Raw genomic sequence first — 16,915 nt, 5'->3', positions numbered from 1 at the left:
AGCCAGCACAACCAACAGTCACTTCTTACAATGTCAAGTACCTTTTGATGCTAGGTAGGAACATTCTCCAGAAAAGATATCCCTGTTTCCAGCCTAGTTTTAATCCTGAAAAATGGTACAAAGGGCAAGCACTCTACTAGTTAGATCATCATGTTGAACATAAAAGGTATTACTTGAAAAACAAAATTCAATCATAAGTAAATGTACATTAAAACAAAGTTTAAGTCCTACATTGCCTGCCCACACACATACACACTTTTATCTATCACATTCACAACAGTGATCTCAAATTAGTAAACATTATCATCATTCAAAAAATTTCTAGACAAACAATTAGGATCTTAGTTGACTTCTTCAGTAATCATGAAGTTACAAATGCTCCAAGTTCATAGTTTCCAAAACATTTTCCTTAATGGAACACTTGGCCCATTCTGAGCATTTAGTTTATTTCTTAGAGAGATTCTTTCACCTGGTTACCTGCTAGTTAATTATTCTAGTAGTTGGTGGAACATCCATTCATGCCTTGTGGAACACAAGGGTTCTGAGGAACACAGTTTGGGAAACCCTGCTCTAAATCATATACATATATTGAATTAAAACAATTGTCTTTTTATATCGTTTGGAAATATAAAATGCTTGCTTAATTCTCAAAACAAAAGTACATGCCTTCGGAAGACTAAAAACACCACCATTTTGGGCAATACCAGTAGTGAATATTCTTATTTCATTTATACAACGTAAAACTGCCTTTTTTTTTTTTTTTTTTTTTTTTTTTCAAAATGGTTTGTAAGTTTGTTTATAAAATATGCTTTCCCTAAATTTTAAAAACAAAAAATTACTGTTTTGAAGGACACAAATAGCTTTTAAACTATTTTGAAGACAATAAAGAGACATATTTTGTTTTTAAATAAACACAGACTGCTCTTTTCAAGATATTTTTAACAAATGGTTTAAAAGTATGTACATTCGGTACAACATACACTGTAAAACTTTCCAAAGACCAGAAGTAGCAGCTACACCTAAGAAGATAATGGTGAAATAAACATTTTCAATAGTTCAATAGATCTAACAGTGACATACAGACAAGAGTTAAACCATTTAGCAGCTTTTCCCTTAGGGCAGTGGTTCTCAAACTGAATTTGGGGGGGGGGGGGGGGGGGGGGGCGCACAGAAAAAGATGAAAATTGTACACAATTAGAAGAATTCTTAACTAACACCCAGTTCATTAGAGATAATAATTTTAATATCAACTGGCCCCTCACTATTGTTTTACATGTCTGTTACATACAACTCAACCAAAGATTTGAAGACATTCTTCACTTGGATATTCCCAACTGGGTGTTGAGCCCTTTTGATCATGGACTTACATCCCAATCACACATGAATCCATATGAATACAGGAGCAGCTGATTGAAATATAAACAAGGGAGGAATTCAAACCAATCTTTGAACCAGGATACCTTAAACTCTGGTTACAAAAACATTCCAATTTTATATCCTGCATTATGGGTCATTGCATAGAAGTTGTTGACTGCTTTCCCTTCTTCCTATTTGTCAGAACATGGATTCTGTGCTGATATGAACCTCATCACAAATAAAAGAAACTGACTAGAAATTTGTGCTCGTGTAAATTTGCAGTTGCTACATACAAATATTAAGCCAGACATAAATACTTCATAAAATCTCATCAATATCATCTGGGTCATAATTTTTTTTTTACAATTTTATTTTTTAAAAAATTATAATTTCAATAAGCACTTCAACAAAATATTTTTTTTTTAATTGCTTTTTTTTTTTACTTATGTACTAAGCATTTATGTAGTGTTTTCACTTAGGGGTTTGTGGGCATGTTTTAACTGTATAAAGAGATCCTGGGGTCATAATGAGAACCTCTACCTTAGGGTGCTACTAAAATGGATTTACTTCTGCAATTTCCAACAATCATCAAATGGGATGCTTTAAAAAAATACATTTGCAAATATAGTATACATAAATTCATTAACATTATACAGATCAAATAAATTAAATAATTTTGAATCTAATTTTCTATTTGTTTTTAAAGATAATAATGAAGGTTTAAAAAAAACAAAAAGTTCTTAACAAAAAAAAAAGATTCACAAAATGACCCACGCTCATTATCAAATAGTGAAAAAAAAAAATGTGTAGAATACAAAGCTGTGCAATCAACACTTTGAAACTAAAACAACAACAAACAAACAAAAAAACTCATATAATAAGCTCATGTATTTTCAAATCACAACATTGAAACATCAAAGTGAATAAATAAAAAAATAAAAAAGAACAGATATTAAAGGCCACATTTTGTTTTGTGTTTTGATGAAAGAGCTATGAACAGAAAAGAAAAATAAGATTTGTATACACTACTCAAGTATCTGTACACTCTGTCAGCAGCATGAATGCAATGGATAGTTCCTATTCTCATATTATGCAGTTTTTTAGGAATGCAGCTTCACTTTTTTATATATATATATTAGAATTTTATATAAAAATGTACTCATTCATTCGTTCACATTTGTTGCAACTAACTTTTTTAGCTCTTTTTATCTAAAAGTAACATATCAAAGGTCAAAGCCAACAAAACAAAAATTATCTTTTAACTATTGTAAATAAAATTGTATAACAATTAGTCAAAGTATGTTGTAATTAGTTAATTGTTAAGAAACACATGTAACAAACAAATGATTTTTTTCAAAAAGCAACCTCCTCTGCCCCACCAACAGCTTTGAGTTTGTAGGTATAACAAACTCATTATTTGCAATAAAAAAAAAACACATACACAACCAAACATTTTTTTTTTATACTCTAGGCCTCAAAAAAAAGAAACCTTTAAGCTGTAAACATAATTTAAATGTAAAATATGTAAAAACATTTTAAAGAGTTTTGGGAAGAAAATGAAACTAACAACCTTATTTTCTCATAACCTTGTAAGATATGCAAAGCAAGCAAAATGTGACATTAAGGAGAAATAAATAGTTTGTTCAAAACAAATGTATCACTTCATGATTACAGTAAACAATTTTTATTCTTACTATCAGAGCAAGAGACTAATACAATGAATACTTCTTTAAAAATTCACAAGAAAGCTTGCTATACATTAACAGATGTCTTAATATCTCAGCATTAACATTTCAGAAATTAACTGAATCTAACCTTCTGGTTCATCTTGGGGTTATCTTTTATTTACAATATCAACTATTCACCCGTAGCATACACAAATATATATATATATATATCTCAAGTTTCTACTAAGTACAGAACAAAACACAGTAGAAACCTAAGAAATCAAAGGAATAAATTTGACATTAAAATTCAATCAGTTAACCAGTTGTTGGTTTTTTAAAACTTGTGAACTTTAAAAATGGCATAGATTTTTTTTTAAATTTCTGTTACAGAAATGTATTAACTTTGAAAATGGCATAGACTTGATTAAATGTTCCGTTCAGAAATTTTTGGCTGTTGTCCCAAAAGACTGTGTGTCATATCCTCTTCTAAAAACAGTAATTAAAAGAAAAAGATTTAAAAGAACATATTTCGTTCAATACATTTGGGGTGTGGTACAACCAACACTATCAACACTCAGCCGTTGTCTAATATCAACAATGTATCAAATCTAGAAAAATAGTTCCTTTTACATCAATGGTTCCAGCTGACAATATCATCAAGCTATAAGTCCCATACGACTTACTTTGGCTGATAAAAAGGTATGAATCACAAACACTATAGGCTTTGGGCAAGTATTCAGATCCAACTCCTGGGGAATATAATAAAGAGATAACAATTCTATTTGTTTAACTGTTAAATTTGAACTGATTTCACAATTAAAGTTTATACAGCGGAACCACCCAACAATAATGCAATTGAAGGACAACTCAACAGTCATGCAATCTGCTTCAATGATAGAAATAGTACTGCAGTGTTTTACTGTCATCTCATTTTATATGTTAGTGTTGCTCTAAAAACCTGCTGAACTTTTTTTTTGCAGTTTCGATTTTGGCAAAAGACATGTAAGGGCAACACAGATTGTCTTGGTCACTGACTCAAAGCTGTAAAACTTTGGACCATAATATTGACACTGTCATCATGGTCTCACATTGACACTATACAAGACAATCATACTACGGCACGCTCATATCATTTTTGACTTCCCCAGACTTGCTGACTTCAATCTGGAAAGTCTGGGAAACCACAAGTTCTTTACTCACAACAGCAGGGTTCTGTCCAGGGCTTTTACAAAAAAAAAAAAAAAAAAAAGATTTGAGCCTCTTGGGCCCTCACACAAATGAAGTTTGATGATAATGATAACAAACTTTAAAAGGTCACTAATACGATCTTTGATCTTGAGTCTCTACTGTTCACACTGTTTAATGGCTGTCTGAGTAGGTTGGAGTTACATACATATTTGATATTCAAAGCATATCCAATTTTAAAATAAAATCAATTTTTAAACATGAATAAAATTTTTTTTTTATTAATTAATCTTAATTATATCATTTTTAAGCATGGTTTATTTTTAAATGTGTATATGACCTAAATTAATATAGGTATGCATTTCAAATATTATATCAGAAAACATCTGACTAGAACGAATAGTACTAACTCCTTTAAAAAAATTTGCTAATACTAAGAACTAATCAACAGCCTGGCAAGAAAGAAAGTTTCTAAGTTAAAAATGAGTTTTCTCATGCATTTTTATTATTAACCATATCTATCAATGTAATAAAATGAACACTGTTCACAACTTAACTTACCTAATTTTCAGTCCTTGCAAGAATTAGGACTCAATTCTATGTTTATTTCTTAAACTCAAGAACTAATTATTACTTTTTCAGCTATTATCATTAGTAAACAGCGCTAAAACTTTGGTTATTTCATAGTAGTTGCACAAACAGCATGTGCCTTTACTTTTGACCATGAAAATATACATGTCCGTGTTAAGATTACATCTTGGTAGAATTACTGCATCAAAAAGTTGTGATAGCAATGGACTGTATTTATTACTCAATTTCTAGTATTGTGAGTGTGATTGATAAAAATGTCATTGCAATTGTATTCAATCAGAAGTAATCAATTTTGATTCACTTGTGAGAGAGGAATTTGTGTTTGATGACACAGAATGGTGCTATTGTATTGAAACAAATATGAAACAAAAATTCCACTGCTTCTCAAGCTATGGAGTCCAAAAGTTAAACTTTTTCAAAAATCTGATTCAAATTAATAATAAAGAACTATCCCATTAAAGTTGTCAATAATTCAAAATTAAATATCATTACATATTTAGACTAAAAATTTGGTATTTATTGCAATTTTGTTTTTGACAAACAGAAGTTACATATCTGCATATTAAATTAGAAATCTAAACTATGATTACATTCAATCTGTTATTCAAATTATGACAAAGAATGTTGCAAAAGGTCATAGAGATGCCTACCTGTTCACCAATATCAGCAAAATCTAACCACAATAATCTATGACCATCATCAGAGGACATTCTTAAGTTTTCAAAAGGATAAGACCATAAGATTTCTCCAGGTCTCTCAGCACCTTCGGCATCTTCTCGTAATGTAAAACCATCTTCATAGTGCACTGTTAATTTAGCCTTCTTGTTTTTCCATACAGCAGCTTAAGTTAAAAAAAAAATTTGGTATTTTTTTTTATTTATACGTTTCCATTAATGAAAAGAATAATAATAATAATATCGCTACAAAATATTAAAGAAAAAGTTTATACAAAATTTGTTCAAACTGGTACCTTAAATCAAATTAAAACTATGGCAAAGAAATATTTGTTCTCTTATAAAACAAAATGTATATTTATCCATACAATTTTTGTTTACACTAAACTGAACATTTTGAAATAGTCTTTGGTCCATTGGAAAATAAGCCTAGAGAAATAAGCAAAACAAAACTGAGTTTTTGCAATTCACTGAATGTATATAATTTTTTTTTAAACTCAGACATGTTTAATCCTTTGTTCTTTAATTATTTTAATCATTAGAGATATTATGTAGAAAATTAAACTTTCTCTTCACTGTGACCTACTTAACTAAAGGACTGGTTCCAAAATGTCAGGACTAGTCACACAAATACACAAAGGACTGGTTCCAAAATGTCAGGACTAGTCACAAATACACAAAGGACTGGTTCCAAAATGTCAGGACTAGTCACACAAATACACAAAGGACTGGTTCCAAAATGTCAGGACTAGTCACAAATACACAAAGGACTGATTCTGAACTAGTTGGTTTCATAACTTACAACAAGAAACTTGTTTTGTTATTATGGCCGCCCCATGTGATCCTTGCACTAAGGCACGTGACCAGAAGGCAAGATCTCTCTGTGTTTCTACTCGAAAAATGTGAACTTCTACACCATTGCGGGATCCTGATCGAGTACCAAAGGACATGACATCAGCACCTGTCATCTGACTGCTCTGTTTCCCACAGTGGACCAGCCTTATAAAATGAAAAAAAAAAAAAAAACATTAAAAATAGATCAAGTAATGACAAAACATAAATTAATATTGTTAGTGATTTGGCAGAGGGCCCATTGTTATCAAATAATTCATTTCCCTCTATTAAACAGCACAGCTTTGGCCTGCCAACAATGCAAAAGATCTTGAAGGACAGAATACCTTGTGGCTAATAATGGATGTGACTGAAATGGTGTAGCCCACTCCTCTTTGCTGAAGGGTGCTGTATCGTAGAGTAAGATATCTTTGTCTGTTAAAGCCATAAACACTGGCTTCCATATAGTAGAACCTTGTTCACCTGTAAGCTAATAGGATAAAACGTATATCAACAATAGGTATTATAAAAATAATCTTTGAATGTGTCACTGGCAAGTCAAGGTAATTTCAGGAAACTTTTCAAAACCAGAAATACCCCACCACTTCAAGACCCTAGATTTTGAAATCAGGAAAATGCTTGACGTTAATTATTTATACCCAATTTCTTTGAACAAAATTATCTTAATCTAAAAAAAAAAAATATTATTTTTTATCTAATGTTTTACAAATTAATGTCACTACCATTAGCAATCAAACGCCTAAAAACAATAATCTTGACCTTCAATGAGAGGCTAAAGTAAATAAGTTATCAGGTATATAAATACTTTGGCATGACTTCTACCTTTATTACAAAGTTGTTTTTCTTATTATTGTTAGTTCTTATTATTAAAAAATAAAAAAAATCTACATGAGAAGAGGATCTTTATAATATGTAGATTATACATTTGAAAGTAAATGTTGGATCTATTGGAGTAACGAATTTTAAATCCATTTTTTTCATGTAAAAGCTGTTAACTTTTGTTAAAGTACATAGTAGCATTTTAAAAGTAAAACTGTTATTGTTTGAAAGTATTACCCAGGGGAAAAAATCTGCATGCCCTGCATATAAACTAAAAATTTGTATGGACTTTTAAAAAAAAATTAAATTAATAGTGACCAAAATTTGAGCTCATTTGTGAAATCTAGGTTTTTCATAACAAAAAAAGCAAAGGTAAAGAAAGAAACTGTATGGTAATTTGTCTGCTAATCTAATAAAAAAACAAAAACAATCAAAATCTAAAGAAAGTGAGTTTTCTAATCTATAAATAGTTCACAGTAGTAATTACTTGTTCTGATAACCATCCCATATGTCTAATTTCATGCTGATTAGGTGCCGTCCTCAACATCTCATTAGCATCTTCTATGGCTTGTTTTGTAAGCATCATGACATTAGAATGAATAGCATTAAACCAGTCAGATGCTGTCGCTGGATCTGGAAATCGTAGAGTGCAGACTCCTTTGCCATCAGGTGAATGTAATTCCAGTGTCCTCTTTTCTGAATCTGGTACAGTTAAATTGCGGCATAAATAGCACATCTTCAATGGCAAGGTCTTGGTTTCTGACCAACTGGACTTGGATGTACCATCTTTCTGAACAGAGTCTTGTGTGCCCCAGCCCAGCTCATTCAAAGGAGAAGACTTTCTAAAGTAAGGTGTAACTTCTCGTAAGTATTTCACTGAAAAGAAAGCAAAACTAATCAGATAAAGTCTAGTAATAAAAAAAACATACTTTAATTGCAATAATAAAAAAATATATTTTACTACACACTGAGCCGTCATGAAAAGTTCAATAAAAATAAATGATATACAATTTATTGTTATAATTAAGAACATATTTTAGATGTAAATAGTAGATTAAGGTATTTTACAATTAAGAAAAAAAATCTAATTGAAGTCATCTACTTGTCAAGGTAAATTTTGTGAAAAAAAATATTTTTATATGTGTATAGAAGTTGAATTATAATTTTGTGAAAAAAAAAATATTTATATGTGTATAGAAGTTGAATTATAATATTGTGAAGTCCAACTTATTGTCATATTAGTCAGTGACACTAATATGTAATTATTGAAACATGTCCACATAAGATCTCATGATAGTTGACACCAGACACTAAATGCCCAAAGAATTATATACATTGGCCAGCTCCATGTTATCTGTGAGCTGAAACATATTTTTTAGGGACTAATTTGTATATATTTCATAATATAAATACACTAGCATTTGTTTATAATAAAACTTCTTTAGTACAAAATGTTCTGATGTAAATTTTGCTAGTAGTTGCTAACCTTCCATTTCAACAATTTTTCCAGCTTTCTTGAGAGCTTTCACAGCATCATCATGAGTAGCATCTCTCAAGTCTTCCCCATTAACAGACAGTATTGCATCTCCCACATATAGCTTCTCCGTTTTGTCTGCTGCCATATTTTTAAATATTTTAGAAATGAGGATAGGCATCCTATTTTCTTTTCCACCTTTAATACTGATACCAAGGCCATGCTGATCTTCTTTGATAACCTGTTTTAAAATTTTAAAAAGGGTATATATAGTATTATTATATTATATACTTGTTAATTACTAGATAATATCATTGAACAGAAACTAATGCATTTTAGTATTAAAAAGTATCTTGAGCATCAACTTTGAAATACATTGCTAATTGACATACTCACGCTAGATATAAATGTTTTAAATGTCAAATAACAATTTTTTAAAAATATTTATTAAATCATTACTAATACAGCACTTTTCTAAGACCTATAATTATTTACTTAATAAATCAAAAATTTTGTATTTTTTTCCAACATTTTCTTAAGTACGCCTTGTTACGCTATTAGTTTTTACCTACTTTCTGTATTTATTAATCTTTTATTTTGGGACAGCATAGAATCCAGATCTTCTTAATACAGTCTTTAAACTACAGTCCTTAAGAACAATTACATTATTATCAAGAATCTATAGTGGCATAAAGTGATCTAGACTACTAGGTCTTGATAGTAAGTTACTAGATTCTGACAGACTTACTTTAAACTCTAGAGACTATAGACTCAGAGCAATGTTTCTCAAACTTTTACAGCATAAATTTTCACAACCCTTAATTAACCAACTGAGGACATGAGAGACTGTTAAGTCTTTTTTTTTTTTTTTGTATTAATGATTTGTTGATATGATGTGATTGAAGTAGATCTAATTCTTGATTGTGTTTTTTTTATAAATCTGTAGAATTTAAAAAGGGTTTTAAACATAATTTTACTAGACTGGCACAATTTTGAATAACCCACAGGCACCTTTTGCATTTGAGTTGCTTCCTATGCATGTTCGTGATGTTGAAGATCTATAACAAATTTTTGTATTACAATTCACATTTTGGTATTTAATTCTAAAATTAATAGATATAGATTTATATATATAGTTATAGTAATATTAGTAATACATCTAGTTGTTATTCATTTATTGTTAAAACAAAATAGAAGAGGTAGAGCTAGGGCTAGGCCTCTAGAGGGGACCTCCAAAGCATGAGCATCCTTTAATAGGCATTTTAAATTGGGTGCCACAATTTGAAATTTGTAAGTAGATCTAGATCTTTATGATATATCAACTATATGGACTAATATGGACAATGAATATGATTATATCATTATTATGTAAGGGCCTATGAGTAGTTTGAGGCCTACTAAGTTAAAGGGAAACTCCAATGGTTTTTCAAATTTGAGCTATTGACATATATTTAAATTCTGCGTAAAAAGTTGTAATAGTAAACATTTTACCATTTTTTATATGCTTAGAAACATTTATATTAAATAAATTAGTCAGTAAATTCTTGACATCTCAAAAAAACGGGGTTCTATGAGATTTTGTTTTAAGCTAGTTCATACATCACTTCCCTCAACAATACTGAAAGAGAAACTCGATTTGACCAATCGTATCGCTTCATTCTTACAGTAGCTGTTAGGCTTAGTGACGGCCTAGTCCAGAGCTATGATACAGTTATATATATATATATATACATGTATAGATAGATCTAAAAGCATTAGGATAATCAACTCGAGAAAAAGAGTAACATTGTCATCTAAGCCTCTCTCTGTCCCCAGAAGTAAATAGATCGTGTGTCTGACTGATTCGAACAAACTGGTCAGTGTAAGGCTAGTCGAGACTATGTGTAGTCGGTCATGACAAGACAACCAAGCGATAGTGTTTGTTGTGTGTTGAGTGGTCTGGCGAGAAAATACACACTGCCGTGGTTAGTCAAGCATGTAAATCTACTTTTAATACGCATTTTTTCTTTGCTTACAAGATTGTAACAAGATCTAACCTAACTGCATATATTTCTTTTACGAGAATGTAAACTTTGCTGTATGGTCTCCTGTTATACAATAAGTCAATAGATTAAAACACATTTGTGACGTCATATAGAAACCCGGTGAAAGTCTGACTGTTTTGGATGCACAGGAAAAACATCAATTACTAAGTTATTTTATTGCAAAGAAAAAAAAAAGAATCATATATTCATTTTTATGTAAATCAAAACACATATTATATCAAAAATTGTCAAAACCATCGGAGTTTCCCTTTAAGCCAATAAGTTGACTAAGGCCTAACTAAAAAGTAAAATGCCTAAAAAAAATAAGGCTAAAGTTAAAGCTTATGCTAAGCGCTGCTAAGGCTGTCCCTCCTGTGACGTCCTGTCTAAACTTAAAACTTAAACCTCGATAGATTCTCTAATATAGATCTACTCATCTATATAGTAAGTGTGCAGGATCTATTACAATAATTCTATCTGATCCAATACTAGATCTAGTCTATGTCTAGATCTAATACCGTGAGTTGAGTTTATTATTACCTTGACGTAGCGCTTTTGGCCTGTGATTGACTCGGGAAGATCAGCATTTCCGTTGGCTAATCCATGGCCGTTATCAACCGAACCGTTCGATGCTGTTGCCTGATCTGGATTCTCAGTAAGTGTAAGTGTGATGGATTCCTCATTTAAAGTTACGCTGACAGGGCACCACTGTTGGCGAATAAAAACATCGAAAGCTCCAGACCGCGGCATACCATTAGCCATTTTGGTCGACAATTATAAACACACCGGTCCTCTCCTTACTCCTTCTTGATTTCTATCATGGTTGTTGTGTTCTATTCGAAAAGCTTCCGTGTCGAGATTTCTATATCTCTGAACTCGTATGAAAGGACACATAGATCTATGCATAGCAGCATAGATGTAAAGTTCATTTTAATCTAATCTGGCAAACGAACAAATTGTGACCTTGAAAGAAAAGTAAGGCTCCCCAGTACTTGTCCAATTTCCATACCTCTTCTCGCTTTATATAGGGGGGGTATAGAAAATACAATCAACATACATATAGGTAACCTTGCAGTGCTAGCTGTTACCTTTTATCTGTATCACTGGCGGATCTAGGAAAAAGGGGGGGGGGCTAGGGGCGAAACAAGTTTCAGGACCTGTCATCGTGAGGATGTGCGACTTTCTGCCTCAAGATATGAAGGAAGACATCATTAGCATACTTCGCTGATCGAGTAAACTGCACGTAAAAAAACAAACAAAAAACGAATCTCCATAATGATCAATAAAGCAGTCTTAGTCTTGGATCGAAGATTCTAAAGTCTTTGTATACCGGTATAGATCTTGTAAATCTGTCTTCACCCATCCCTTTGTTGGACTGTTGGGGCACCACACACGATCTGATGACCCTCTCTGTCTTCTGCCTTTGATAGAATCTCATTTCAGTGATATGTCTTTCCATTCTTTTATTTTGTCTTCCCATCGCTTATTTCTCTGTCTGCCTCTTTTCTTTTTCCTGGTACTGTTCTCTGAAGGAAGGTTTTAGTTTATGTTTTATGACAGTAATTAGCAGATCATCATGGGGTCCGATCGCTGAACTAATCCTGTCTCTAATCTCTTCCTTTGTGATGCAATCTTTGTATGTGATTCCTAGGATCTTTCTGTTGCATCTCAATTCCAATATTATGAATCTTTCTGCAGTCAGTGTCCAAGATTCGCAAACATTGTGGCTATAACCAAGGAGCGCATCAGTATCATTTTAGTGTCGAGGACTTTGCCTTTGTCTTTCCATATTGTTTTGAGTTTTGCAAGTATGGACTGTGCAATTCTGGCCAGTAGTTCAGGTTTGGTTCCTTCATCTGAGACAATAGCTCCAAGATATTGGAAACTAATGACACTTGTTAGCTTTTTGCCTCTAATAGGCTATTGGTCATGATCACCAAGTCAGCTAGTTCTTCATCTGTCCCTGACAGACCATCTATGTCGTCCGCAAAGCGCAAATTAGAAATTCTTCTTCCTCCAATGCTTACCGTACCTCTGTTGCCTCGAGAGCATCTTCCATTATTCTTCAAGAAAGATGTTGAAAAGAGTGGGTGAAACAAATTGTTCCAAACAAATGGAAATTCAGTTTGGATTCAATAGTCCACTCAGCATTACTAGGCCTTAGACTTAGACTAAGGTCCTCCCGCGCCGTTCGGCGCATTGGGCGGCAAGCTGTCTCCATAATGATCTGTCACTGGCAATGTCTGAAGCCTCCTCCCACCTGGTGTCCACTGTTCTGAGGTCCTCCATGAAGGTGTGTCGCCAGGTAATACGAGGACGTCCCTGTTTGCGCTTTCCTCGTTTTGGCTTCCATGTTATCGCAACTCTTGGTGTGCGTAATTCATTTTGACGTAGAACATGTCCCGCAAACCTCATGCGACGCTCAGTCACAACCTCACCAAGTGTTCGACTCCCAGTTCGGCATAGGATTTCCTTGTTTGAGATCCGGTCTGTGTAACTGACTCCCAAAATCCGTCTCAGCCATCTCTGTTGAGCCACATTTAGTCTTTTCTCAATTTTGACAGATGACTTCCACGCCTCACATGCATATGTAGCAGTTGGAATGACGATTGTGTTGAGAAGGTGTATTTTTGTCTCGAGTCCAATGGCTTGGCTAGTCCAAATAGGCTGCAGCCTTTGGAAAATGCTCCCTGCCTTTCCTATTCGACATGCTACATCATGGTAAGCATCTCCATCATTTGTTATGATGCTGCCAAGATACGTGAACTTGTCCAGCTCTTCAAGCTTTGACTCGCCAAGTCTGACGGGGACACCCTTTGCCTTATATCCAACTCGCATAATTTTAGTCTTATCCAAGTTTATGCGGAGGCCAATTTTGGGTGCCTCTCTGTCTAGGCTCTCCGTCATTTCTTGAATGCATTTATTTGTAGCCCCGAGTAGTGCAACATCATCAGCAAAGTCCAAGTCCGTCAATCGGAGTTGTTCATGCCATGGAATACCAAAGGCAGTCTGGTTCATTGCTCTCCTCATTATGTAGTCGATGGCTAGGAGGAAAAGGAAGGGAGATAAGATGCACCCCTGTCTCACACCTGTCTCAATTGTAAAAAACTCTGTTGTTCCCTCTTCTGTTTTAATGCAGCAACTAGACTGACTGTAAAGGTGTCGTAGGATCTGGACGAATTTTTCTGGGATACCGTATTCTCTAACTATTTTCCATAGTGATTCTCGGTGGACACTATCAAACGCTTTTTTGAAGTCCACAAAACTGATCGTTAGCCGTTGTTGGTACTCAAGACTTTGTTCTATGATATTTCGTAAAACGAAAATCTGCTCTGTACATGATCTGCCTCTTCGGAAACCTGCTTGTTCTTCTCTGAGCCTTTCATCTACAGACTGTTGAAGCCGTCTCAACAAAACAGTACTGAAAACTTTGCCTGGAACAGAGAGGAGAGTAATGCACCTCCAGTTGTTGCAGTCTGCCAAGTTGCCCTTTTTTGGAAGCTTTACAATCACTCCCTTTTGCCAGTCCTCTGGGACTTTTGAAGTTCGCCAACAGAGATTTAAGAGATCAGTCATTCTGTTAACAATGCACTGTCCCCCATATTTTAGCATTTCTGCTGATATCATGTCTAGTCCTGGTGATTTGTTATTCTTTAGCACTGCTATGGCCATGGTAACCTCCTCAGCAGTTATTGGGTCTGTCTTGACCTTGAGATCATTGTCTGGAGAGGGGTCCTTGAATATGTAAGTTAGGTCTGGCGACAGTTGGTTAAGGGTCTCTTTAAAGTGCTCTACCCATCTTGCATCTTGTTCTTCTTTCGTTAACAAAGTTTTGCCTTGCTTGTTTTTTATTGGTGCCCCATGTCCACTCTTTGCTCCAGTGAGATCTCGGACAATACGATGGAGGGTTTTTGTGTCATTTCTGCTTGCAGCTGCTTGTGCCTCTTGTCCCTTCTGCTCAATCCAGTCCCGTTTATCTTGCCGACAGCTTCTCTTTACTTTCAGATCTGCTTCCCTATAGGCTTCTTCCGCTAGGCTGCGATCCTGTGTTTCATTTTTCTGATCTCGTCTACATTTGGCCTCTTTCCTCTCATCTATCAATTTCCATGTTCTGTCTTGTATCCACTGTTCCTTGTATGAACCTCGCCTCCTTCCGATAACTTCTTCCGCGCACCCAATAGTCTAGGCCTACTTTATCAATATCACAATGAAGATAAAAACACGTACGAACAACATTCAAATACACAAAACACACACACACATATACGAGCAGCTTAATTAACGTAGCTTTTCGTTTCTTAGAACAAAAAGATTGACATTCCGTCTTTGTATCTGTCTTGCTCGAGTTTCGTGTGCTGATACAGGTACAATTCAACCTAGTCCTACTAAGCTCTTCAAGAGTTGACACATGAACTTCTTCAGTCGCAAAGCGACTATGAATCATCTCATAAAAATGAGATTTTTCCTCAGAGCTGACTCCCGAAGCCTATACCATGTTTGGGTAGGCCTATAGCTGCAACTGCAAAGCAGTAGAGGTTCGAATTCCTTCTCCTAGGTGGGTAGCCAGCCAAGGCTAACGAGTCTCTCCTGCTCAAAGCTTACTGGCTTAGGCGACAGTTTATCGCCTTTGCTCTTTTTATGAATGTAGTGCTTACCTCCTAAGAACGAGGAAGGGACTAGAATAGGTGCCATAAACATTGCCTGTCTCCGATGACCCTGGCCAATCTCCAGCGGCTGGTGGGTATCTCATTTTTTTTAAGGCAGGAAAAATATATTTAAAAATAACGAATTTAAATCTCAAGAAGAAACAAATCAAAACTCATGAACTCAAACTCGGAGCCTGGAATGTCCACACTCTCCTAGACCGTGCTGAAACAAACCGTCCTGAACGTCTTACTGCTCTCGTGGCAAGAGAACTAGCCAGAAACAATGTAGATATTGCTGCTCTGAGTGAAACGCGACCTGCAGACAAAGGACAGTTAACAGAAGTTCGCCCAGACTTTACTTTTTTTTCTGGATCGGTTCAAAACAGCGAGGAAAAGCGTGAAGCTGGTGTTGGCTTTGTGGTGAAATCCAAACTAATCAACATAACTATACATGACTGTCTAATGAATTTACACCTACCCTTGACCTCAATGTGACATGCAAATCTAATAATATGCCCCAACTTTTTCCAACCAAGACAACAACAAGGAAAGCTTCTCGGATCCGAACTATGAAATTATAAAACACCCACAATAGACAAACTTATCATACTAGGCGACTTCAGCCCCAGGACTGGAAAAATGTTCTGGGCAAACACGGCATTGTCACTGCGACAGCAATGGGCATTGTTGCAAGATATGTGCGCAGCCCACAAACTAACTGTAAGAAACACACTTTTCCAGTTACTACACAGAAAAAAAAAAGACATCGTGTATGCATCCCAAATCCATTAAATAGACTTCATCATTGACAGACAGTGTGACAGGATGTTAACGTCACAAAGCAGTATGCAGAGCCAACTGTTGGACTCTCTTAATATTACCTAAGTAGAAAATATGGAAGATGACCTCGTGATCTAGGTTGACATTTGCTGATATGGTACTTCCCTTCAAAAGAGCATGCCTACAACATGCCTCAACATCAATGTAAATGAGACAAGTGCTGCACCAACCTCCTCAAATTAAATCAGTCACAGTACCAGACATTCTCATAGATGGCCAAAAGCTAGCAAATATTTAAAAGTGTGTCTATTTGGGAAGTATGTACCATATCAGCAACTGACAATCTAGATGATAAGGTAAACTTCTGTCTTGCACGTGCCAGTGCTGCTTTTGGCAGACTTCAAGGCAAGTGTGGCAATGAGAAGACTCAACATATCTAGAGTGCTGTAGTCCTCCCTTCACTCTTTTATGCATCAGAGTGCTGGACCTTATATTCCTGCCACATCAAAAAGCTTAGCACCTTCCATTTACGCTAAGAAAAATTCAGCAGGTGAACTGCTTTGATCACATATCAGACGCTGAAATCCTACAGTTGTCACATATGTCAGTATCCTCGCCACATCAAAAAAGGTCCCAATTCCGATGGTTCGGACATATAGTCCGTATGCCAGAAAATCGCATTTCCAAACGACTTCTTTAAGGGGAGCTGTGTGCAGGAAAGCGCTCTCAGGGGTGTCAACACAGTTGTTACCAAGACACCCTTTAGAGCTCCCACAAGGAGTGTGATGTTGACATCCAGGACTGGAAAAAAACAGCTCTCGATCGCTCATCATGGTGTGAAGCAGTG

The 16,915-nt window shown here is 34.7% G+C and overlaps 1 protein-coding gene across 1 annotated transcript; it reads right to left on the bottom strand.

The window, feature by feature from the left end:
• Positions 1-2,226: 2,226 nt before the first annotated feature.
• On the bottom strand, positions 2,227-11,624 carry LOC106079043 (beta-1-syntrophin-like). Its single transcript, XM_013240147.2, has 7 exons — positions 11,183-11,624; positions 8,631-8,859; positions 7,632-8,020; positions 6,652-6,794; positions 6,276-6,472; positions 5,450-5,640; positions 2,227-3,772 (listed from the first exon to the last, which is right to left on the bottom strand). The coding sequence occupies exons 1-7, from the start codon at positions 11,402-11,404 to the stop codon at positions 3,680-3,682; spliced, it is 1,464 nt and encodes a 487-aa protein (XP_013095601.1). The 5' UTR covers positions 11,405-11,624; the 3' UTR covers positions 2,227-3,679.
• Positions 11,625-16,915: the final 5,291 nt, after the last annotated feature.

This window comes from Biomphalaria glabrata, chromosome 7, assembly GCF_947242115.1.
Source record: "Biomphalaria glabrata chromosome 7, xgBioGlab47.1, whole genome shotgun sequence".
In the NCBI taxonomy this organism is placed as follows: Eukaryota; Metazoa; Mollusca; class Gastropoda; family Planorbidae; genus Biomphalaria; species Biomphalaria glabrata.
The sequence above is the reverse complement of the archived record's forward strand: the minus strand, read 5'-3'. Positions and strand labels throughout refer to the sequence as shown.

Excerpts from the sequence above, each read along its gene's own strand:
- LOC106079043 (XM_013240147.2), bottom strand. The coding sequence starts at position 11,404 with ATGGCTAATGGTATGCCGCGGTCTGGAGCTTTCGATGTTTTTATTCGC. Across the intron at positions 8,860-11,182 it reads GCCAAAAGCGCTACGTCAAG|GTTATCAAAGAAGATCAGCA; the intron begins GTAATAATAAAC and ends ATTTTAAAACAG. Across the intron at positions 3,773-5,449 it reads TTGCTGATATTGGTGAACAG|GAGTTGGATCTGAATACTTG; the intron begins GTAGGCATCTCT and ends TATATTCCCCAG.